The sequence below is a fragment of the Hemibagrus wyckioides genome, linkage group LG03 (genome assembly GCF_019097595.1).
Source record: "Hemibagrus wyckioides isolate EC202008001 linkage group LG03, SWU_Hwy_1.0, whole genome shotgun sequence".
NCBI lineage: Eukaryota > Metazoa > Chordata > Actinopteri > Siluriformes > Bagridae > Hemibagrus > Hemibagrus wyckioides.
In genome coordinates, this window is record NC_080712.1 from 9,599,564 (window position 1) to 9,624,540 (window position 24,977).

Consider the following 24,977-nt stretch of genomic DNA (forward strand, 5'->3'; position numbering starts at 1 on the left):
ATAAGTCATGTCTTCTTGAAGTGAGAGGCTGCTGCAGAGGGGTGGCTTCAACTCATAAAACAAGCAGAGTGACCTTTGAACTCTTGCCTCGAGGCGATGTCACCTGAGCCACCTCGTAAGTCCGGCTTGTTGCTGTGGAGACACTGAATAATTGACAGGGTGCGGCCCAACGGCTTCAGGTGTGCCACGATAGAGTGAGTAAGTGTGTGTGTGTGTGTGTGTGTGTGTGTGTAAAAGGCAGACTAAAGCACACAGGGATAGTAAGACAACAACAAAAAAAATCAGGGAGGTGCTTTAATGAGCTATAGTGAACTATAGAGGATGCATTGATTTTGCTGGATCAGACACACACGCTCAGAAAAATGGAGGCAGAAGTGGATGATGACGATGAAATGTTCACCAACATCTCTCTGGCTGATGACTCAGGTAAGGACTCGGCATGCCACATTTCAGTATCATCTCAGCTCAGGGTCTGGGTTATAATTAACAGGAAACTTTTGATTAGACATAAACACACACATACGCACACACACACCCGCATTACAAAGAGTGCGTTATCTGCACGAATGTGTGGGTTTTTCCAGTTGATGCACATCTCATGGAGGTAAACTGAACTTTCCACATGACATGAGGCTTCAATAATATGTGTAGGCTATTAAATACATCTCCACAACAACAATACAACATAATTAGGATATATAATGGAGTGCAAATTTGATTAAGGCCTTTTGGTGTGGTTTTTTTCTTCCTTTCTCCTTCATACACAGACCCTGAGGCACACACACACACACACACACACAAACACATACACAAACACACACACACACACACACACACACACGAGAGAGAATTTGCTGACTCCGCATATAGAGTATACCTCCTCGTGATCGCTTACTGCATAGCATACCATCAGGAGGGCAAGCACGGAGTAGGCGGCACTGGTTTTTCCTGTTCAATCACTGTGTGTGTGTGTGTGTGTTTTAACTGTCAAGATAACAGGCTACATCTTATATCCTTGTTTGGTCACATTATTGAAATGCATTGATACAGCCAGTGACAAATTAAAGGAAAAACCTCAACACAAGCTATATTACTAAGGCGTTCCAGTCACTACAAGCCACCTGAACGGTTTCAGAATGCTTTACTATCAATTCTACACCTCTCTGGAACTGTACACGCAACATGGACACCATCTTTCAACTGATATTCCCTCTTTTAGTGTTTTAAAGCTGGTGTTGTCCAACACCGTGATCCAAAATCTTATATTTTTTTACTACTTATCAATGCATTCAGTCAATCCCCTGTGGTTGGGGGCAGAGTCAGCCTGGAGGAGACCACACCCATGAGGATAAAAGTGATCAGTCAGATGAAATTTGTATTGATTTGAAGGGAAAGCTTCACTCATAGCATTTTTCTTGTCGTTTGTTACAGGTCTGTATGTAGCAAGAACATCTCTATAAAGTATAAAGGGAATGTTCACACTACAATTCTTTTCTTTCTAAGCATCTCTCTCTCTCACACACACACACACACTCTGCTCTATTTTAGAGTAACATATGGGGTCTGAAGAGCGTGAGTCTGGTGCAGGCTAATCATCTTATGTGATCACATAGCCACAGCCTGTAGACCCTGAGTGTCAGTGCCTGGGGAGTTGTATACTTGTGTCATGTGGTGAATCTTTTTAGCCTTTTTTACCCCTCCACTCTTTACTCCACACACACACACACACACACATATCACAGTGCAGCTCGTGAAATGATGTAAATCTGCATGAGAAGCTCCGGTTTAGACAGAAGAGTTCTGGTGTGAATAAATTTGTTGAGTGAATCTCTAGGTGAAGATAGCCAGTAGCATTGATGTCTGAAATGTATTCATTACTTCATCTTAGTCAGGGAAGCAGTGGATCCAGAGCATATCCCTGGAACACTGGGTGTAATTTAGGAATACACTCTGGATAGGATGCAAATTCACACACTCATTCTCAGAGTAGACATTCCACCTACCGGTATGTATATGAAAGGTGGGAGGAAACCGGAGAATCCAGAGGAAACCCACACAAACAACAGGGAGAACAGGTGAAGCTCCATATAGACATAAACCTGAGCTCAGGATTGATCTGGGAACTGGCAACACCACAACCATGCCACCCACAAATCTCTATATAGCTTTCATTTTAGTAGTCTGTCAGTATGAGATTTTATATAATACTTCCCATGTCAGCTTTATGACGTTATATGATTATTTTATTGTATTATAGTGACTGCGATGCATCGGGTAGGGTTGATGCCTCACAGCTCCAGGGTCCCATGTTTGATCCTGAGCTCAGGTTACTGTCTGTGTGGAGCTGTGCATGTTCTCCTCATGTGTGATGGCTTCTCTAGTTGCCTCTCAAATATGCTGGAATTGCTTCTAGGTATGAACATGTGTGTGTGTGCAATCTACCAAGTGATGGACCAGGTGTCCAAGGAAGATATTGGGAATGGGAACATGTTCCTATGAGAGGAGATTGCCTCATGTGACCACATGTGTTATTCCACAGCCATATGACAAAAAGAAAAATCGAATTTTCTAATTTAGTTTCAAGTCGTTTACAGTTTAATTTAATGAAACTCACTCTGTTTTTAGCTTAATAAGACAATAAAACTCATTTAATGTCCTCTGTTTGGAAGACTTTCCCATGATGGAAAAACGTACTGACTGTTACAAAGCGCTGAGGCTGGAGACGCTGGAGACCAAAAAAAGTTCAGTAACATCTCCTTTTCGGAAAAATTCACCATATTAAAGATGATATGAAGCGTCCTCTGGACAAGTCCTTGTATATTGCCTGTTGCTATATAAGAAAGAGTGCATTAATATATAAAAATGTGATTTGCCTTGCAGCCGGAACTACTTTCAGGGGAGCTTATGATGCAAAGGAATCATAAATTATCTGACCAGTCAGAATGAAAACTTCAACAAGGCCATAAATGTGTTTGATATAATGAATGTTATGCAAAGCAAATAACAAATCCCAGTACAGCAGTTAAAAACAAAACAAAAACAAACAAAAACACAAAAAACAACAAAAAAAAAAGGTTTGAAATGAATCAAGGCAAAAATTATAAACTGATTATTATTGATTATAAATGGGGCAGTACAGTGAGGAAGAAGGTCCTGGGTCCCAATCCCAGGTTTGAACAGGCACGGGCCTCTCTGTGTGGAGTTTGCATGTTCTCCCCACGCCTGTGGAAAACATGTACATTAGGTTGATTGGTAATTCTAAATTGCCCATAGGAGCGAGTGTGAGTGTGTGTGGTTGTCTGTCTATACATGGCCTTGTGATGGACTGGCGATCTGTCCAGGGTGTACCCCTGCCTTTCGCCCAGTGTGCGCTGGGATAGGCTCCAGCAGACCCTAATTAGGAATAAAGCGGGTGAAATGATGTCTAAACAGACTAGCAAGCTGATTTGCCCATAACTCTGAACTCTTAAAATATCACGTCACGTCAGTGGGTCTACCCCAGAGTCTTGACACATACCCATTAGAGGCTACTAAATCTTCTAATATCGTATCATACCATTTAATAATATCGTCAAATATCGAATCGTCGCCTTAAGAATTGTATCGTGTGGAAGGTTCACACCCTAGCCACCTCTAATGATTTCATATCCGATCCACCTCTGGCTGTATCTTAAATAACACAGATTTAGACACGTAGTGCATTACACAAGGTGTATAAAACAATGATTCTATCATCGGTGTAGGGTTCCTACATAGGGCGTGATGACGAGATTTAGGATTCAGCCAGGAGTATTGAATATCGACGCTTTATTGGCTCCCTCTAGTGGTCCGAGTTGGTATTACAGTAAAACTTGCTCCGACCCCCAGTGTGAAGACTTTGGTGTGTAGTCATCATTGCGAAGATCCTTCGTGGGGGCTTTTTATTTTCTTATCAGCGTCAGATTGTTATTTTATCCATAAAAGCTCACAGACGGTAAGATGATGCATGCTGTTAAATAGTCACTCAGCGCCTGGTTTGTGTGTGTTTTATTTCTTTTTAAATATATCTATATATATATATATATTTCACGAGTAACGGTAGCTAGCAGTGCTAATGTTAGCAAGTTAGCGCTGGATGTAATGATTTAGTTTGGTCTCGCTTGATGAGTAAAACTTATTATGTACGATTAAATGATATAAGGAATAAATGTGTAATAATTTGGTGACGTATGTACTGTTTTGTGTAGCGCGTGCCACTTCCTGAGTGTAATGTTTTGCTCATTAGCTTGCTAGCAATATGTGGCTTGTAGCTGTGACCTAAAACTCCATGTCGTGGAGATTTTAATGGCTTTTATGTTCTTCTGCTGCTTTTATGGGATTTTAGTTCACATTAGGAAGACGTTCTGTTACAGGAAAACAAAGTTGGTTCACTTAAGCTTTTTTTTTTTTTTAAGGGGAAATTAGCTCGGGCATGCTCTGAAAGGTCGCCAGATGACGTCATTGACTAATTTGCATATCAACATTCTTTATCGCAAAAATATGGAGCTTTTCTAAAGATGCATTATATTGCCAAAAGTTTTGGGACACACCTCCAAATCATTGATTTCAGGGGATGGGCTCGGCCCCTTAGTTCCAGTGAAAGGAAACTCTTCAGACATTTTGGACAATTTCATGCTCCTAACTTTGTGGGAAGTTTTTCACCCCTTCCTGTTCCAACATGACTGCACACCAGGGCACAAAGCAAGGTCCATAAAGACATGGATGAGTGAGTTTGGTGTGGAGGAACTTCACAGAGTCCTGACCTCAACCCGAACACCTTTGGGATGAATTACAGCGGAGACTGTGAGCCAGACCTTCTCGTCCAACATCAGTGCCTGACCTCACAAATGCGCTTCTAGAAGACTGGTCAAAAATTCCCATAAACACACTCCTGAACCTTGTAGAAAGCCTTCCCAGAAGAGATGAAGCTGTTATAGCTGTAAAGGGCGGGACAACTCCATATTACATTCACGTGCATGTAAAGGCAGACGTCCCAGTTTTGGTCTGGCTCGCAGTCTCCGCTCGATTTCATCCCAAAGGTGTTCTATCAGGTTGCGGTCAGGACTCTGTGAAGTTCCTCCACACCAAACTCCCTCATCCATGTCTTTATGGACCTTGCTTTGTGCACTGGTGTGCAGTCATGTTGGAACAGGAAGGGGACATCCACAAACTGTTCACACAAAGTTGGGAGCATGAAATTATCTACTGTCTTGGTATTTTGAAGCATTAAGAGTTCCTTTCACTGGAACTAAAAGGCCAAGCCCAACCCCATTTGGCAATATAGTGTAGATAGAGTTATATCTATATATAGAGAGAGTTATATTCACCAGTGCTTACACTTTTAAACTTATTAAAAAAAGACGAGTTTTACAGTCACCAACCTCAACAAGACACAAAAACTGCCTCTGCAGACTCCTTACATAAATGTAAAATATTATGAAGAGCATAAAAACATTTTTTTTTTTCTTGTTTAAAAAATAATTATTCTTTTATTTTAGCAGACTGTGACTCAACAGCTCTGCACCCTAATCCAGAGGATCTGCTCTCCACCATGAACTGTAACATGGATGGTAAACACACACACACAAACCTATTTTATTTCATTTTAAAAGAAAAGTTCAGTGCGGTCACGTTTTTCCATTTCTGTGTTTTTTATCCCAAAAAGGAGACATGGAGAATCAGGTTGAAGTGGAGGAGAAGACTCGCCTCATTAACCAAGTGCTGGAGCTCCAACACACACTAGAAGGTAAAAGTTAAAGACGCAGCACTTCTCCGAGTATTTTTATCTCAACAGTCAGCACTTCTCTCACATGATTTATTATTGGCTTGTTCAAATCCAGAAAGCCAGGTTTAGACCGTGTGAGTTCACCACTTGTCACACAGTATGAGATGATCGTGGCCAAATTCTACCATAGACTTAGAAACGTGTTCTCCGTGTCAGATTATACGATGATTACTCTCTAAGAATAGGAAAATGACACGTTCTGCTTCTGATCATGTCAGCGTGATCCAAGCTTATAGAACCAATCGCATTCTTTAAAGTATACATCCTTGATAAGGATACAGGAAGCATCCATTATTTATTTCCATGCTGTTATAACGAGACATTCTCTCTGCTGATACGATTCAACGCTCGTCTTTTTGCGTTGTCTTTACCCCAGAAAATAATGCTGGCATGAGTTCCTTCTATTTGCATGCACGTTGATAGTGTTTTTGAACGAACATACCGTGTAGTCGTGAGTTGTTACGAATTGAAATAAAATCTAATAAGGACGTCTCTGTCAAATCCCAGCGTTTGGGACACACCCTATATTCCACAGCTGCGATATCTTTCCTCCACCGTAATTCACTCTGGTGATTCACTCCTGACGCAGACACTCAGACCATTAGTGATTCACTCTCATCCTAATGGACCTAATCTTCCTTCCTGCCTTCCTCCTCTCTGTCAAGATCTCTCTGCTCGGGTGGATGCCGTGAAGGAGGAGAACCTGAAGCTGAAGTCGGAGAACCAGGTTCTGGGCCAGTATATCGAGAACCTGATGTCAGCCTCGAGTGTGTTTCAGACCACTGACACCAAGAGCAAACGGAAATAAACACACTGCGGCGGCGGCGGCGTCTTCTTTCCCAGACGGATAGCTCATCCTTTAACCCAGAGGCCAGTATGCACCAACGTTCAGGCTTCCACATGCGCACCCATGCTGAGCTCTGAGTTTTCTCTGTTCTAGAAAAACTTCTTTCATCCTTTGCCTCTGCATTCACTGCCTTATCGTCCTGACAGGTTGCAGATAACGCTCATGCAGAGAGATGTGCTCTCTCTCTTACATAGGTCATTTTCAGTCTGTGGTCAGATACTGACAGCATTAATGCACAGCAGCTTCTCTGTAGGCCTTTTCTTAGCTTATTTGATAAAACAGTGCAAGCTTTTTTGAATACAGGGCAACCACAGTTTTGTTTGAATGACCTAGTTGTTTTGTTTTGTTAATGTCACTATATAATGATGATATGTTAAAGATGAAAGCACAGAAGAGTACTCTGCAGCACAGGACGAATGAACCTGAACGTGCATGAGGTGCCATTATTTATTCTTCCAAAGAGACATGCATGATTTAAGAAGCTGATCTTGATGATTATTGGCGAATGAATGGCAACGATGAAGAACTATCATGGACAATAAATTTATACTGTATTATTCAGTTTATTTTTGCAATAAGGTAAACGGTCAGTAGAGGTGATGGGACTGGTTAAATATTCAGGGTCTGTACACGACATCCTACTTGGGCCCCGTGAAACAAAGATGATGTCTTTATTCTCACATATGCATATACAGTAGTTTTACATTATTTCTTTGCCTACCCTAGCTTGGGTCAGTTATGGTACAGTGCTTCTTCAGTAGAGAGGGTTGCTTGGTGATTCTGGGCTTGACCCCACAATCTTCTGATTAGTAACCCCCAAGCTCTACCTTCCAGCAACCTGATCCACTGGCATGCATGCTTGTTAGATTTAGAACAAGCCTGTGCATCAGGATATCCACTACTTTGTATTGCCAAGCCAAATATAATTTCAACACCACAAGGTGGCCTTCTGTGAAATCCGGATCCATGGGAACAACCCTGAACTCGCCATGATCTCCAAAAGATTATTACATAATATTACACTATATTTGCAGAAGTATGTGGACACCTGTGCATTTTGTAATATGTAGACATGAAATTTTACATTTCTGGAATTTGCCAGACACCCTTATCCAGAGTGACTTGCGTTTTTCTCATTTTATACATCTGAGCAATTGAGGATGAAGGGCCTTGTTCGGGGGCCCAGCAGTGGTAGCTTAGTGGATCTGGGCTTCGAACTCACAACCTTCCAATCATTAGTCCAACACCTTCAACACCAAGCTACCATACCCCTACATACCACATGAAATTAGCAGCACACAATGGTTTAGAAGGCCTGTAGGATTAAGAGGCCCTTCACTGGAAGTAAGGGGAACAAGCATGTTCTAAGCATGACAGTGCCACTGTGTATGATAGGTTTGTGAAATATTTTGCAGGAAATTCAGTTGCACTAAACATCTTTGGGATGAACTGGACTATTGACCGTTTGCCAGGCCTTCTCATCCGACATCACTTGTGGCTGAACAGGCAAAAATCCCAACAGCCACCATCCAAATCCCAGTGGAAATCTTTCACAGAAGAGCAAAAGCTATTATAAGGGTGTACTTTCTCCCATGGCTTTGTTCCATGAGATGTTCAACAAGATATGGTCAGGTGTCCACATACTCTTGGCAATAGTGTATTAATTAAATTAAAATATAAATAAAAATCACAGTTACAGGAGCCCTAAGTGTCTGCTTATAGATCTAGATAACCCTGAGGGGTACTAATGAGACGGTTGTTCCATGAGAGCCACATACTTTTTTTTTTAATTAAATACATGGTGATTAATAAATGAGAGCTAGGCTAGGTTGTATAGCAACTTCCCATCACACTGAATAGTTAAAGTAGCACTACTTTGACATAACTAGTTGCAGCAGACTGTGATTTGGTACAAGATTTTTTACTGTCTTCCAGGTTTTTTTGTTTTTTTAAATACAGACTGCTGCTAGTATCTGGTACAGAGAGACATTTCCTTTCAAGGATATCAGGTGTTAGACAGAGAACCCCTGCTTGGTTAGCACTAGCTCACGAACATCGACTTGCTAGACTTCTTAGTGCTCCGATTGTTTACTCATGTCTTATTCACTTTTTCAAAATCCAAAATGAATGAATACAACTATAGCAAGAGGTGGAAAGAGAGAAGTAGATCGCACTAACAGTACAGTGAAGTGTAGAAAGGATGGCTCGCTTTAGCTTTCGGACACATGAAAGGACAGCGGAGACGAGGATGCGAGACGGCACGGGAAATGGACCGTCTAGCTTTTACAGTAAAAAGGGAAACGCCGGCCATGTTGAGTGATATTGATCCAAGAGTGTACTCTGGATCTGCGGGTGCATTTGATTTTGATTTCTGCAAACCACGTAGACACAGCAGAGCCAGGAAATAACAACACAAAGGCTTTAGATACATCTGCTGCCCGTTCTGGTAATTGGTGCAACGTGGTATCAACAGATTTTAGAGCAGCAGTGTATCTGAGAAAGGTAGATCTGAAGAGTAATAGCATTTTCTAGACATTAATTAGTGTAGAGAGGGATCTTAGCGTGATGCAGAAAATACAGAACTCCAGTCAGAAAAACATGATAGAGCTTCATTGTTACAAAGGGATGGTCAAGCATTACATTATTTATTATTTTTAATGTACTTTAATACTGTATATGGACATTTTTTCAGGTATTAACTTGCAAACATCCGATGTAGATAAAGCCTTGCCTGTAAATTGTACTATTACAAACTTTTGTGTTAATAAATTGTTTTTGCTTTTGCTTAGTACGAGTCTTTTTTTTTATTTTGTTTGTATTAAATGTTTATTTCCAACTGCAGTGTTACAAACAAAACTTAAAAGCATTTCTTTCATGACAGAAACCCCCGAACGAAACAAAAACACAGTAACATCGCTTGTCTTTTTTCCGTAAAGCTGAAGGTATCCCGTGTGAGAGATGAAGACTCACAGCGGATGGTTCTGTGTGCCGATGGCTATAGTCTCGATTTATCTCAAAGAAATAGCTCCAAAAATGAAATGCCACAATATTCCCTTTATCCCAAGCATCATCCGTCAGTGAAGATTGGTTACCTTTGTTTAAAGGTGCTTTCACACTTTTCCCTATATAGTAACTTTTTGTGCTAATATCAGAAGAACCGTGAAAACTGATTGTGATGCATAACTCTAGTCTAGCGTCTAGTCAAGCTGTTATATAGATTACATTTATTATTATTATTATTATTAATTCAGATGAAACTGGATTAATCCTGGTGATGAGGTTATCGTTCTACACTGTAGCTTTGGAGGCAGGAAATCAAGAGAATTTCAGCTGCTTGTGAGACTTTATGCAGGTCTATCAAGTTATTTTGGTTACACTGTACTGTTAGAACATCAAAAATAACATTTCTGATTTGTAAATTTTTCTTTGTTTTGCTCAACTTGTGAGAGACAAAAGCTCTGAAAGCCATGTACTATGGCCAGAAACAAACAAAAAAAAAAATCTGGGGTAAGATGTGCTATTGGTTGAAAACCTGCAATGGCGCAGTTTAGGCTAAAGGGAAAATTATGTACGTTTCATTTTAATTTTTCATCTTGCAATTAACAGTAACGCTGATCAAGGTTGAATATATATTTTTTTTTTGGTCCACATGTGATTAACACTGGAATTCCCTTTTAGTTGCTCACATCAGCTTTGCTTGCATTTTCTTCTGTAACCTCACTGGATTGGTGTAGAATAATGAGCTCTCTATGTGAAATATATCTTTATAAAGAGAATTACATCCGACGGCCATGTTTTAAAAGATGTCTATCGTTTGCCGAGTCGTAAAGCGTTGTCGGTTTCTGTGTAAAAACAGATTCTCAAGTCAAACTATAAACTAAGAGCGATTACTACAGAAAGCAAGATTGTTCTTCTAAACAACATACAAATAATAAATATGTCCAGTGCACTTTCTTTTAAACAAATAAAGCTAAAAACTGAATAACTTAAAACTCACAAACCTGGTGCTAACTCCTTTTAAATAAGTTAAAGAACACTTTTTGAAATAATCACAAACGTAATGTCGGGTTTGAAATGATTTCCATTTGAGTGCATCTTTTTTTTTTTTCCTTTCTTTCTTACCCTTCATGTCATTAAGTGCACAGTCAGATGTCAAATCTGGTCTCGGTGCTCAATGCTACTTATTCGGTCCTCTGGTGAGGAAATACAGCAGAGTCTTCATTGGTATGGCTAAATTGAAAGAGTAAACCCATATATAAACTACTGGTGGAGAGGAAGACTAAGATAATGGGAAAGAGAAGTAGGAGCTCTGGTGGAGTTGGTGGAGCCTGTGGTTGTCACAAAGCCAGGGGCATGCAGCATTTAAAGAGGCAGAGAGGGCGAGAAAAGGAAGAAAGAGAAAAGGGAACAGTGGAGGGGAAAAAAGGATAGGAAACAGGCCCTTCAGTCCTTCCGTACTCTTCTTTTCCTCACAGCCTGTTTCTGTCCATCAGTGCTGTCGAGTCCTTCATCCGCATCCTTCATCTGCAGGAAGGACATTAACATGAACACTCTTGTTATAGCCTATTTAGTACAGAACATAACCGCTAGAGACTTCACTATTATGCACATTTTGAAATAGAGATTTTACTGAAAATAAATAAAAAAAATCAAGCCATTAAGTGCAACATGGCCAGGTAGATAGAGTCAGTGTGATCATGTGCAACTCTGGTGATTATGTGGGCTTTTGATGATGATGATGATGTGGATGCATCAGGACAGAGTTACACCACAAAAGTAATATGGCTACATGTGTCCCACACCATGCTACAAGTGAATTGACCCCAATAATACATGTACTGTATTTAGTATTGTTCAATCGTGATCAAAATCAACAGAGACAGAATTGACACCATTTAGTCTAAGTCTAAATTTAGTTTTACTGCTTTTCTACAGTGGCTGAGAAGTGCAAAACAAAATAACAAATCCAGAAATACAACTACAATACAGACAAAGTGGAAAAGGTTAGTATAATAGTTTGCAAATGGAATTCTTACTGCTGATTGGACGAGACATCTGTCACTCAAGATATACAAGAAGTAGGAAATTGTGTCTCTCAGTTTATTTCTTGTAAATGTCTGCATTCACTTTAAACCTTTTCTTTTCGATAGTGCAACTTTTAAAGAAAATAACAAATATATTTCGATTTTTAAACAAAATGGAATTCATTCAACGGTACTCTGAGGATGGACGTTCATATGCCATGATTTGGTCTCTGAAAACACACGTAAAGAATGTAGGTTTCGAAGACCAAACTATCGTGGATTAAACGACATAAGGAGCGTTATAAGAGCAGAGCTGCGTTCATACACACACCAATCCACTTTCTACTGCTGCAGCCTGCTGGACTTCCGTGTATCTTGAGTGACAGATATCTTGTCCAGTCAGTGGTAAATATTCCATTCGCAAACTATAACCTACCATTTCTGTTTGGTCTAAATTGTCATGTTATTGGATTTGTGATTTTGTTTTGCACGTCTTGACCCCCATAGTTTTCCCTGTTCTCACACGCCTACTTAAATTTAATTTAGGCAAAGGTATTAACTAGCTGGTTCGTGAAATCAGGAGAGTTGGAAGGTATTGGGAGAAGGTGTTGGAAAATAACTAAAAAGGGGTAGGTTGGGCCTTAGAACCAGGGAACCTGTAACACTTTTAGTGGCTTTTACTTGTTTCCAGGTGCACAAGTAGTACACAGGTGAACATATAAACAATAATCTTCTTATTCAGTCTTTTATACACACATGCATGTAGCTACACAAAGTATAACTAATACTAATACTGCTATAACTACAGACTGCTAATGACGTATTAATATATGCACTCAGCTTATTACTTTAGCTAGTTGACAAGTCCTGGATACACCTGAAGCAACTAATCAGTTAATTAAGTTGGGTATGCTGAGAAAACACTAAAAACAGATGAGACAAAAAATGTATGTATGTAAAAGACAGGTAGGTTCTCTAGGACTACTTTAGTTGAATCACATGAATAAGTAGTAATTGATCTGCTCCAGGATTAAATTAAACCAGCTGACATAACTCCTCTACCTCTTACCTCATCATCTGAAGGCATGTCGTTCGATTTACTGGTTTCCTCTTCCTCCTCTGGAGCTTCTTCTTCAGCTTCTTCACCTTCCTCATCGGTTCTGCCTGTATTGTCTGCTGAACCAGAGAGAGAAAAATGACTGAGATTACAAAAAAACACAACATTCAAGCAGTGAAGCTTGTCTGAACATTGAATAAACCAACATTAACTGCCAGCTTGCTAGTTAAAGAAAAAGAACAGTATATTTATTTAACTGCCTTTGCTTGAGGTTTGGCAGCTCCGGTACATCTCTTTTACCTACACAGAAATAAAATGAACAAAAAATCCTCTCTTTACTGACCAGTTGGTTCAGCATCTTCCTCTGCATCAACTGTGTCCTCTTGCTTTTCTTTCTCCTGCTCTTCCTCTTCTCCCTCTTCTTCCTCCTCCTCCTCCTCCTCCTCTTCTTCTTCTTCTTCTACCTCTTCCCTTTTGGGTGGATCGATTTTCTTATAGACGTAATCATCATCGGACTTCTACAGGACACAGGGATACATCGGTCAGTCAGAAGTGATAAAGGAAATGAAAAATGCTAAAAAGGTATGTCAATTGGTTAAAGTTGAGAAATGTGTCAAACAATCAAAAATGTTATCACATCTAATATTAAATAATTACAATTTAAAGTATGCAATTAGCATTAACATCTTTAAACATGAAATCAAATTAGAGGTCCATGCACCAAAGGTGATCTACAAAAACTAAGCTTCTTTTATATTTTTATTACAAGTTTATCAAATCCTTTTACACTGAAAGATGAAATAATTGACATAAAAATAGATCTGTACTCATTGGGTGTCATAAACCATTTAAAATTACACACTCGAGTGTATTGTGATGATTTATCATAATATCAAGATCATATTATTCAGCCTGTGCACTCACCTTAGGCCAGCAAAAAAGAACAGCCAGGCCAACCGGCAGTCCAACAGTCAGAATATAGACTATCCACAGCCATGGTCTCTCCTCCGCCGCCAACGCCAGCTGACTAAACACCCCCGGCTGGGAAAGAGAGAGAGGGAAAGAGAGAGAGAGAATGAGACAGTGACATTGACAGTGACAGAGAGCAAGACACAAAAGGAGGAAGATAGAGATAGAGAGAGAGAAAGAAAAGACAGATGGTCCAACAGAGTGGGTGAGAAAGAGGGAGAAGAGAGAAACACCAACAGACACAAAGAGTTATTTAAAAAGACACAGAAAGGCAAGGCACAGGTAAAGAGAGACAATAGTAAATAAAAATTTTATAACAGCATGGCTGTTTGAGAGCTTGTACACACGCACCTCATTTGCACTAGCCACCAGTTTTTTGAGCCCCCAGCTATCTGCAGCCCAGCGGTCTGCCACCTCTTTATCTGCGCTAATGATAAAGTTATCAAAGTAGATGTCAGATGTCATGGACCACAGCTCCAGTCCCACAGCCCGGAATGGGGTCATCTTAAACGGATCCAGATCTTCAAAATAGTCCGGATTTGGGATCTTCTGTGCGCTCCACACACCCTGTGTTTACACAGATCACTGGGCAATCAGCACTAAAATAAACTACAATAACTCTTTTGTTTACATATTAGATGTGTGTGCAATATATATTTACCAAATATGGAAATTTTTAAATGTGTTGTGTTAAAACATGATTATAGGAAACCTTAGGATTATACTATTAACATATTATGAAGATATTAATGTGTACAGTAATGACCACTCCTTCATGCTAATATCTTATATTTATTATATCTCTACGCAGGACATAAGATTGGCTATAAAGTCTCCTTCTTCAGGGGGTAATACCTGGTAGTTGGGGTTGTCGATTAGCGGAGCCTTCCATTTACCCTTGTACTTGGGGTTATTGATGGTGGGAGGTTTCCACTCGCCACAGCCAGGAGCAGTTTGACACACAGGGTTAGGAACCTGAGGAGCTTCCCATTCACCATCCATCTCCTCATCCCTGGAAGAGGAAGAGAGAGAGAGAGAGAGAAAAAAAAAGCATTGGTTTCTCTTTAAAGCATTTAAGTGGTTTTGCTCGAAACAGATTATAGAGGAATGTTCATAAAGGTCTTAAATGTTTTCAGTTATATATATATATATATATATATATATAAATATAAAAGAGCTTAAAAAGAAAAAAACCATTATTTTCAGTGCTTTCATATCTCATGTACTGTACTCCTGAAAGACTAAAAGCAGCATCCGATAGATGTCTGAGAAAAAAAAAACATCTGGTCAAGTTGTAATGTTTAGCGATTTAATTCACATCAACACCAACAGACCAAGAAGCTCTATTTTCTCTATAAAACTTTGTCCTTGATGTGCTTGCTTGTTTCATAATAATCACAATGTATGTTAAAATAATATCATATGCAATAGCATACCATGTGCCATAACTTATTATGTGAAATATGTTTTAGTTCCCTAGCACCTTTTTTTGGACTTTGAATACATTTTTTTGTATACAATATTTTATTTCATTTATACGCCGACCAGACATAACATTATGACCACCTGCCTAATATTGTGTTGGTCCCCCTTTTGCTGCCAAAACAGCCCTGACCCATTATGCACTGTGTATTCTGTCAGAACCAGCATTAATTTCTTCAGCAATTTGAGCAACAGTAGCTCGTCTGTCAGATCGGATCACACGGACCAGCCTTCGCTCCCCACGTGCATCAATGAGCCTTGGCCGCCCATGACCCTGTCACCGGTTCACCACTGTTCCTTCCTTGGACCATTTTTGATAGATACTGACCACTGCAGACCGGGAACACCCCACAAGAGCTGCAGTTTTGGAGATATCTAGCTATAAAAAGCCATCACAATTTGTCCCTTGTCAATCAATATGTTATGCCTGATCGGTGTATTTATAAGTTCTATCTTATCTTACCTTGTTGTCAAACCACAAACCCCTATCCTATGGCAATTATTAATATCATTTGATTATTATTAATACAAAGTGTTTACCAGTCTTCAGGTTTCTCAGCTGTAGAATCTGGGATAAACTCAGGCTCATCGTCCAGCCAGCCCTCAGGTTTCACTGCATCTGGATCAGGCACTGTTGCAGGGGCATCTTCATCCCTACAGAGAGAGAGTGAGAGTGAGAGTGAGAGTGAGAGTGAGAGAGAGAGAGAGAGAGAGAGAGAGAGAGAGAGAGAGAGAGAGAGAATGTGGTGGTTAAATGGTTAATACAGCAGAAGACAAGCTTTTAAATACACAAATATTGGCTCCTTTCTCTAAACTTCAAACTTTATACCCTCACCAGTCATCAGGCTTGACTGCTTCTGGGTCAGGAATCTTAGCTCGCTCATCCCAGTCACTTGGTTTAGAGTCGTTGGGATCATCAATCTCTTTGGCTGGGTTTACAGGTGGAATCACATCAGTCAACAGGCTTCCTTTACTAACACTGGACTGGTCAATAAATATCTCGTACGTATTGTCTGGATTCAGAACTGAAACAGAAACAAAGAAGAAAATACACAAAAATGAACAAGCTGAAGTAAGGAATTAAACTGTAAAACAACTGCTTTAATTTAACAGCCTCTATAATTGTATGAAACATTTTAAGGGAACATCTAGATGTGGCTTATCTCATAAAGACAGTAACATATTTTAAAAATCTCTATAAAGTTTATAAAACAAATGTATGCATAAAATGATGAGCTGAAAGAACATACCCAGTGTGTAAAGGTGTGTTTTCTTGTCTGAGTACACCTTTCTGAGGTCTGTGTCAGGCCTCTTGGCATGTTTCTCCTCAAAATCTCCATTCAGAGGGTTTTTATGCCTAAAGATGAAGTGCAGTTTGTAGTCTTCTCCACACTTATCAGGTCCGAACATGATGGTGTATGGTGTACGGTCATGAAACTGCTCCTGTAATTTCAGGTTAACGAGTAAGTATATTTCAAATCCCTCATGGCATAATTTCTTTAGAACTGAACACACTTACCAAGTCGAGGTTGGGGGAGTCAGACAGTAATTTGATGTAGGCACCACCGCAGTCAATACCATCTTGAAAATTGACTTCATACCTGATATAGATGAAGACAATCACATGTATGAATTAGAGGTACACCGATCAGGCATAACATTATGAGCACTGAGAGGTGAAGTGAATAACACTGATTATCTCCTCATCATGGCACCTGTTAGTGGGTGGGATATATTAGGCAGCAAGTGAACATTTTGTCCTCAAAGTTGATGTGTTAGAATCAGGAAAAATGGACAAGTGTAAGGATTTGAGCGAGTTACACGAGGGCCAAATTGTGATGGCTAGACCACTGGATCAGAGCATCTCCAAAACTGCAGCTCTTGTGGGGTGTTCCCGGTCTGCAGTGGTCAGTATCTATCAAAAGTGATCCAAAGAAGGAACAGTGGTGAACCGGTGACAGGGTCATGGATGGCCAAGGCTCACTGATGCACGTGGGGAGCGAAGGCTGACCTGTGTGATTGGATCCAACAGATGAGCTACTGTTGCTCAAATTACTGAAGAAGTTAATGCTGGTTCTGATAGAAAGGTGTCAGAATACACAGTGCATGACGGGCCACTTTTGCAGCAAAAGGGGGACCAACACAATATTAAGCAGGTGGTCATAATGTTATGCCTGATCAGTGTATGCAAATATATATATAAAAAATTAACTTGTAGTGTAGCAATAATGATAGAAACTGGCTAACTTGAAAGTCACAGGAATCCAGACAGTATGATCAATGGGCTCAGTTGTTTTTAAACAATGCCCAGTGCACTCAGAAAATGAACAAATATTCACAGACATACATTTTGACATTATTAAATTAAATTGCATTATATTTCAATAAACTAACAAATATGTTTCATTTGCATTTTGTCTTCATCTTATTTTGTTGCACAAAGCCTTCTTTGTGCTGTTCCTGATGCGAGAACCATAAATCATCCACAATTATACGGTGCCGGGGTGGCAGGCAGGATTCTGTCAGATGGTACAGGCTTCCTAATGACTCAACGCTCTCCCATCCACCTCTCCCTCCACTCCTTATTCCAGCCCCCATCTTATTACCACTTATCTCTAACTCATTCCAGCCCAGTGACAGGTTGCTATGGGAACTGTAACCAGGAAGTTCACTCACTGCACCACGAGTGGCTTGTTCTTGAAGACGAATGGTTTGTTGAGAGGAGCTGCGATGGCGTGATGCTTTGCACGAGACTTCAGCACTAAACCCAGGTCACCAGGCACTTTGTTCTCCTTCAGAGGCTCCACCTCCCATTTACCTGCAATCAGACAGCATATAATACACATTACGGAAATGCACCATGTGATGATTATGAGTTTATGCGACATTCAACCTCTCCACTTCAGGCAACCTGAATCACTTGAATTTGTAAAGAAAGTTCTTATATTTGGTTCATCCTAACACCATCACTGCTTTTGACTACCTTCAATCTGCCCTGTGGCATTCATTATCATTTCACTTTTCCCCCTAAACATTAAAATGTAATGAAACCATTGTTTATGATCATACACATGCTGCTGATATGATAGATAGAGCTTAAGCTGAACAGCAATATTCTTGTAACACAGCAGCATTCTTGTGATGGCAAAAGGACAGAACAAATAACTCAAGTGTATGGAAGCAATTATACAATTTCAGAGATACACTGAAAACTCACCATCATATTTAGCAATATCCTCATCTGCATCCTCTTTCATTGTCCTGGATTTTATCCATCTGTACAACAAATATACAAATACAAATATCAAATCAGAGTAAGCAGGCCAATTCGATGTTCTTCTCGACTGTTATTTCCCACTCAGTCACTAACTAGCTCTCCCCATCACATACGGAGACCAATCCGGGATGGTGAAGGCTAGCACTTGTTTCCCCTGAGCAAAACATTGCTTCAACCCACATGCTGAACGCACTCTGCCATCATATACAGGCTCACAAATGCACACGCCTGTCTAGTGTGACTCTAATTAACATGGAAGAAACTAAAATCCATCCCTCCCCCCAAGAGAACACAGTTAATTATATGCTCTTGGACTTTTTTAAAGCAAATCTAGGCCACGCGTTACCTGCCGAAAGATCCGTCGTCGAATGTTTCAGAGAAGAAAACCTCACCAGTGGGTACAGGAGTCTTATATGTGACCTGCATAGATGTTCAGAAAGGTCATGTGACCATGTAAAGTCGGTATAATTTTGCACAATGTTTACTGTAACCTAATAAACTAATATGCACCACTAGTAGTAATGCAACTTAACCCTTATTGACCTCTTACCTGGAAAGAGATGTTAGCATCAGCTTGTACTTCACTGCTGTCCGCCTCGGAGTCCACCTCTCCATCCTCCACTTGTGCCTCTTCATCATCCTCCAGCTCATCCTCATGGGCCCATGTTACTACAACGATGGACAAGAGCAGGAGACATGTCCAGCGCCACCGCAGCTTCATCTAAACCCAAAGATGAAGAAGGAGAAGACATAGGTAAATATAAGGGGGGGAAAAAAAGAATAAACCTATGTAAGCACATGTAGCATAATCACAAGGATACAGAATCCAAAATTAATTCTAGTTACCTAAAATGATGTTGTACAAACTGAATATGAGCGATACGACAGACAACATAGCATATAATCAAATAAACATTACAGAACATCACAACAGTCTATGATCTGACTTAAAAAAACATTGCCCATGGACACCTGACCATCACACCCATATGTGCTTCAGCATACCAAGACATTTTAGACAATTTCATGCTCCTAACTTTGTGGGAACAGTTTAGGAATAACCCCTTCCTGTTCCAACATGACTGCACACCACTGCACAAATCAAGGTCCATAAAGACATGGATGAGCGAGTTTGATGTGGAGGAACGTGACTGGCCTGCAGAGAGTCCTGACCTGAACCCCATAGAACACCATTGGGATGAATTAGAGTGGAGACTGTGAGCCAGGTCAAAACTGTAACGTTTGCCTTTACATAGACATGAATGTAATATGGAGTTGTCCCGCCCTTTGCAGCTATAACAGCTTCAACTCTTCTGGGAAGGCTTTCCACAAGGTTTTGGGAATTTCTGACCATTCCTCTAGAAGCACATTTGTGAGGTCAGGCTAGATGTTGGACGAGAAGCTCTGGCTTGCAGTCTCCACCCTAATTCATCCCAAAGATATTATATCGGGTTGAGGTCAGGACTCTGTGAAGTTCCTCCACACCAAACTCACTCATCCATGTCTTTATGGACCTTGCTTTGTGCACTGGTGTGCAGTCATGTTGGAACAGGAAGGGGTCATCCCCAAACCGTTCCCACAAAGTTGGGAGCATTAAATTGTCCAAAATGTCTTGGTATGAAGCTGAAGCATTAAGAGTTCCTTTCACTGGAACTAAGGGGCCTGAATTCAATGATTTGGAAGGGTGTCCCAAAACTTTTGGCAATATCTATATTTATTTCCTCCACATAGTTTTTAAAAAAGCCTAGTGAGTGCCCTCTACAGGCTGAGTATAGTAACTGCAGGCACTTAAGGTGGCACGGTGAATAGAAAAATATTAAACCATATTATCTAACATCATTTTAGCTGTTAGATTAGCCGTATCTTCTTTTAAGGACCAGAAAGATCCTGTGAGAGAACTTCTTAGGTTCAGACGAGAAAGATAAACCCTCATTACGCCACATCTATTTCAAATACGTTACATAAGCACAACCCTCACATTTCCACAGCAGGCTAACCGAGCTAGCTTAGTCGTCTTAGTCATCCGTGTAAACTTAGCAGGCTAATACCGGTATTTAGCTCTGCACGAGCACAGGCAATTATTCGGAACATATTTAATATATATCTTTAAAAGGTTACACTATTCTAATAAGCCTGGAAGATTGGAGTTACGTGCAAAAGTATTCATACAGAGAGGATTGTAGGATGTTATGTGAGACGCTTTAGGGTCCATGCTAACGGTTTCCTTACTTTTCTGTGGGATTCTGCTCAAATCTGTTAATAACACGTTTATAACCGGATTAAGGTTGATTCCGTATTGAAACTCAATAGGGCACGAGACCTTTAATTACATGGGTATAAATATATTTATACGATTTAGTCAATATAAACAATAATGAAGACATTCAGGTAAAAAAAATAAAAGACAAGAGAAATCGCCAAACCTCCGAAGAATTGTTAACGCATATAACCTTTATTATTTACAGTATACATATATGATGAAAGAAAATGTATTTAACATTTTAAATATTTATACTGACGCTAAAGCTAAAGCATAATGCTAGCCAGAGGACAATTACCGTTAATCTATTAATGGGAGAGTATTCACAGCAAAACTCAATCATTGTAAACACCACTTTCTCACTCACCTCTTATACTGTTGAATATTTCTCCCCGAAAGTCTGAGCTCACGCCACAAAACGGTCTCTAACACAATAACTGACTTAGCTTCAATTAATCCCACTGAATTGAATGAAGTACATGACAGCAGAAATGGAGAAGAAAGCTCAGAGCGCATCGCCTCGAGGCAATAAACAGAGTTCCAAACGACCGCCTGCTCCCTACACAAGTGCACTATGTAGTGTATCTGTAGTCGCCTCTGAGCCCTATGTAGCGCACTACAAGTTAAAATACAAAGCAATTTGAGATTCGGCCTCTCGCGCCCGCCTTTTCCGTTGAAACATTCCCGGTATTGAGATATCAAAATAAAAGCTGTAATATATAATAAAGGCTGAGAGGAATCTGTTTGAAATAATAATAATAATAATAATAATAATAATAATAATAATAATAATAATAATAATAATAATAATAATAATAATAATATGTTAATTTTAGGATGTAAATCACAAATAAATTCACAATATATCTACGAAGGCAAACTTATGCAATTATGATTATAATTTGAACAAGAAACAGCTGTTATTCAGCAATCTTTAAGAAGGCCTATCGTTTCCTTAACACAAGCATTTCAAAAGATTTTTCTAGGCCTAGAAAATTCTGTATAGTAGGAAAATCAAACAAGAATGGTAAAAAAAGAATTGTCTTTTTTGTAGGCAAGACAGGGGTGATAGATATGATATTGTAGTACCTATGTCTGTTAACAAATCTTCTTAAAGAAAGGTTTATTAAGGAAATATGTCCGAACATCCAAAAAGCCACGTTTACACTCAAGTCAATGATGTAACATTGTTATACACATTTAGAATTTGTACTAACGTGCTGAAATTGTTAATTGTGAAATTATTTGAAATTGTGCTGGTTTCCTCTACATACCACTTCATTGAATCAAGCATTTCAAGACTAGCACACAGTTTTAGATTTTTATGTCAAAAATTAAAATGTTTATGCTCTGTAAATTATTATTCATTCACCTACAGGTATGTCTTCTTACTGAGAACCAAGAAGAAATACACACATATACACACATAAATACACACTACATATATTAAATGATCTGCTTTTATAGAGACACCTATAACAGATATTTTAATATCTGCAAATACTTTAAATAAGCATGGAAAACATGATAAATTCACAACACATCATTGTTTAGATGCAAAGTTTATTCCCACTGAAAATGTTTAGAGCTGCTGAACATAATGAAACGTTTGAAACAGCTGAGCTCATGCTTGTGGTCCACTCTAAGCATCGTGATGTAGAAGAGAAAATATTTATACTCTCACTTGAGTCTCATGTGAGTTAAAGCTTCCAGCGAGTGGGTGCAGACAGATGGTGTAGCAGCCTTGATAGAGCTGTGAAGTTAAAGCATGTGTCCCAACTAGTTCCTCAACAGTGTTTAACAATGTGATCAGCTGTAATATGTTGTGTTCAGGACACAATAATTGATCATGATAAAGTTTGCGATGGAATTCTTAAAGCAAAAGTGTCTTCGTTTGATTGTTGTCGTTCCTTAGATTTATGCAATCATGACATTTTTATTGGCAAGTACAGAAAGTTCTTGACAAACCCAGTCACTGAGGGCTTAACTCTCAGTGCCGGTCCCAAGCCTGCCTTTAAATGGGACGGTTGTTTCAGGAATGGCATCCGGCGTAAAACCTGTGCCAAAATCAACTATGTGGATTGGATGAGCCGCTGTGCCAACCCCAGATTAGGAGCAGCTGAACAACAACAACTTCATCAACATGGACTCATCAAACCCTGTGCTGTCTCATATTTTTGTCTGTCCTCTAGCATGGTTTGACCTGCCATGTCATCCCTTAAAACAGAAAGAAGAAATGCCTCAAGACTTTCCTTTATACTGGCAATGTATATATATATATATATATATATATATATATATATATATATATATATATATATATATATATATATATACATATATATGTGTGTGTATATATAACTATATAACTGTTCTCATACATCCATACAAATGTAACTTGACTGTATTAAACTACATATTCTACCCCTTTTTGACAGAGACTATAAAATACTTTGTACTACTCTAAGACTTGTAATAAATGAGTTCATACTCTACACTGGGTTTTCCCACTAAGAAATGAAGCTTGAACTTTGTACACAATCCAGCCTTTCTACCTTAGTTATTTGCCAAACACATTTCCGGGTGTGTTTATACATATCTGATTTAATTTACTGCCTTAATGCAAGTCTAAATCTGCTCTTGAATGTCCTAAGGTCAGTGCTGTCTCAGACCAGTGAGAATAAATCAGCCTAATACATTTTAAGTGAACAATGAGAGCTGTCTCATATGTACACTATATTTCCAAAGGTTTTGGGACACCCCTCCAAATCATTGAATTCAGGTGTTGTTTTTCAGGGGTTGTGCTTCAGTGAAAGGAACTCTTAATGCTTCAGCATACCAAGACATTTTGGACAATTTCATGCTCCCAAATTTATCTTTGTGATGAATTAGAGCAGAGACTGTGAGCCAGGCCTGACCTCACAAATGTGCTTCTAGAGGAATGGTCAAAAATTCCCATAAACACACTCCTAAACCTTGTGGAAAGCCTTCCCAGAAGAGTTGAAGCTGTGATAGCTGCAAAGGGCAGGCCAACTCCATATTACATTCATGTGCATGTGATCTCAGTTTTGGCCTGGCTCGCAGTCTCCGCTCTAATTCATAACAAAGGTGTTCTATCAGGTTGAGGTCAGGACTCTGATGTTGGAAATGTAATTAATAATCACTGTAAATATCTACAACTGTAAGTAAAGAGTTGTTTTGTTTAGTGCTTATAGTGGAGGTGAGAATTCACCTTAGTGAATAGTAGTGAAAATAACCAGACAAAAGCAATTTGAATAAAAAAATAACATTTTAGAAATCTTTAAATCTAAAAATCTATTTAGAAATTCTGATTATAACCAGGAACTTAAAAATTCAATCCATGCTTTTACTTCATACTTTTTTTTATTTATTTTATGGGGTACATTTGTTTGTTTGTTTATATATTTATTTATTATTTTGTTAACATGACATAGGAACCAAGAAAAAAAAAGCCAAGGGTAAACTAATAAACAAAACAAAACAAAACAAACAAACAAACAAAAAATTCAAATATAAAGAAAAAGTAAGTAAGTAAGTAAGTAAGTAAGTAAGTAAGTAAATAAATAAATAAATAAATAAATAAGCAAGTAAGTAAGTAAGTAAGTAAGTAAGTAAGTAAGTAAGTAAGTAAATAAATAAATAAATAAATAAAACATTAAATGGCGAGCATATATTCTTTGTTTTGGCAGCTTTTCTGTTACAGGAAGTGGACAAAGAGTTAAAATAAATTCTAATATCTTTACGAATATGAGAGAAAAGGGGAGGGTGAATTTTAATACCTTACATTTGTGGATAAAATATTTTTGCTAATAAAATAATTAAGTTACGGAGAAGAAAATGTACTTTTATATATATAAAAAATAATAATTTAAATAAAATGTCTTCATTTTTTTTTTTTTTACAATGAGCACCGTCACGTCTTGGTATGCCTTCACAGACCCGCAACTCGGAGAAATCGGAGTTACCGAAGAAATTCCGAGCAGGAATTCCGAGTTGGAGAAGTCGGACCTTTCCCAGTTCCTTCTTGTTTATAAGGATGGACGCGCAATGATTTCGTGCGACCGCGCCAATGGAGAGAAATGACAGGTTCCGAGTTCCGACTTCCCGGTTGTCGTTAACGCAGTAACAATAGACGCAAGTCGTTCAGGGTGGATTTTTTTTTTTTACCCTCGTGTCTCGTTAGTCCGTCAGTGCGCCCCCTGCAGGCAGTGGAGGAGAGGTGCAGCCCAGAGAAACG

General features: G+C 39.2%; 2 protein-coding genes across 6 annotated transcripts; one reads left to right on the plus strand and one right to left on the minus strand.

Annotated features, from left to right (window-relative positions):
• Positions 1-214: 214 nt before the first annotated feature.
• scoca (short coiled-coil protein a) lies at positions 215-9,441 on the plus strand. 4 transcript variants are annotated; one of them, XM_058382485.1, is made up of 4 exons: positions 215-426; positions 5,517-5,588; positions 5,684-5,764; positions 6,469-9,441. In XM_058382485.1, exons 1-4 carry the CDS (start codon positions 363-365, stop codon positions 6,609-6,611), a joined length of 360 nt encoding a protein of 119 aa, XP_058238468.1. In that variant the 5' UTR covers positions 215-362; the 3' UTR covers positions 6,612-9,441. The 4 variants fall into 4 exon arrangements, with proteins under 4 accessions (XP_058238468.1, XP_058238477.1, XP_058238483.1 ...); XM_058382494.1 differs by having other exon boundaries at positions 5,520-5,588; XM_058382500.1 differs by lacking the exon at positions 215-426 and adding an exon at positions 3,819-3,973 and having other exon boundaries at positions 5,520-5,588.
• A 426-nt stretch (positions 9,442-9,867) lies between these two features.
• On the minus strand, positions 9,868-21,245 carry clgn (calmegin). Of its 2 annotated transcripts, none has more exons than XM_058382474.1 (15): positions 21,087-21,245; positions 19,010-19,180; positions 18,806-18,879; positions 18,400-18,458; positions 17,859-18,000; positions 16,702-16,783; positions 16,433-16,625; positions 16,018-16,207; positions 15,723-15,836; positions 14,556-14,712; positions 14,052-14,267; positions 13,656-13,772; positions 13,075-13,249; positions 12,744-12,847; positions 9,868-11,174 (listed from the first exon to the last, which is right to left on the minus strand). In XM_058382474.1, exons 2-15 carry the CDS (start codon positions 19,178-19,180, stop codon positions 11,094-11,096), a joined length of 1,875 nt encoding a protein of 624 aa, XP_058238457.1. In that variant the 5' UTR covers positions 21,087-21,245; the 3' UTR covers positions 9,868-11,093. The 2 variants fall into 2 exon arrangements, with proteins under 2 accessions (XP_058238457.1, XP_058238448.1); XM_058382465.1 differs by having other exon boundaries at positions 12,744-12,850.
• Between the last annotated feature and the right edge of the window lie 3,732 nt (positions 21,246-24,977).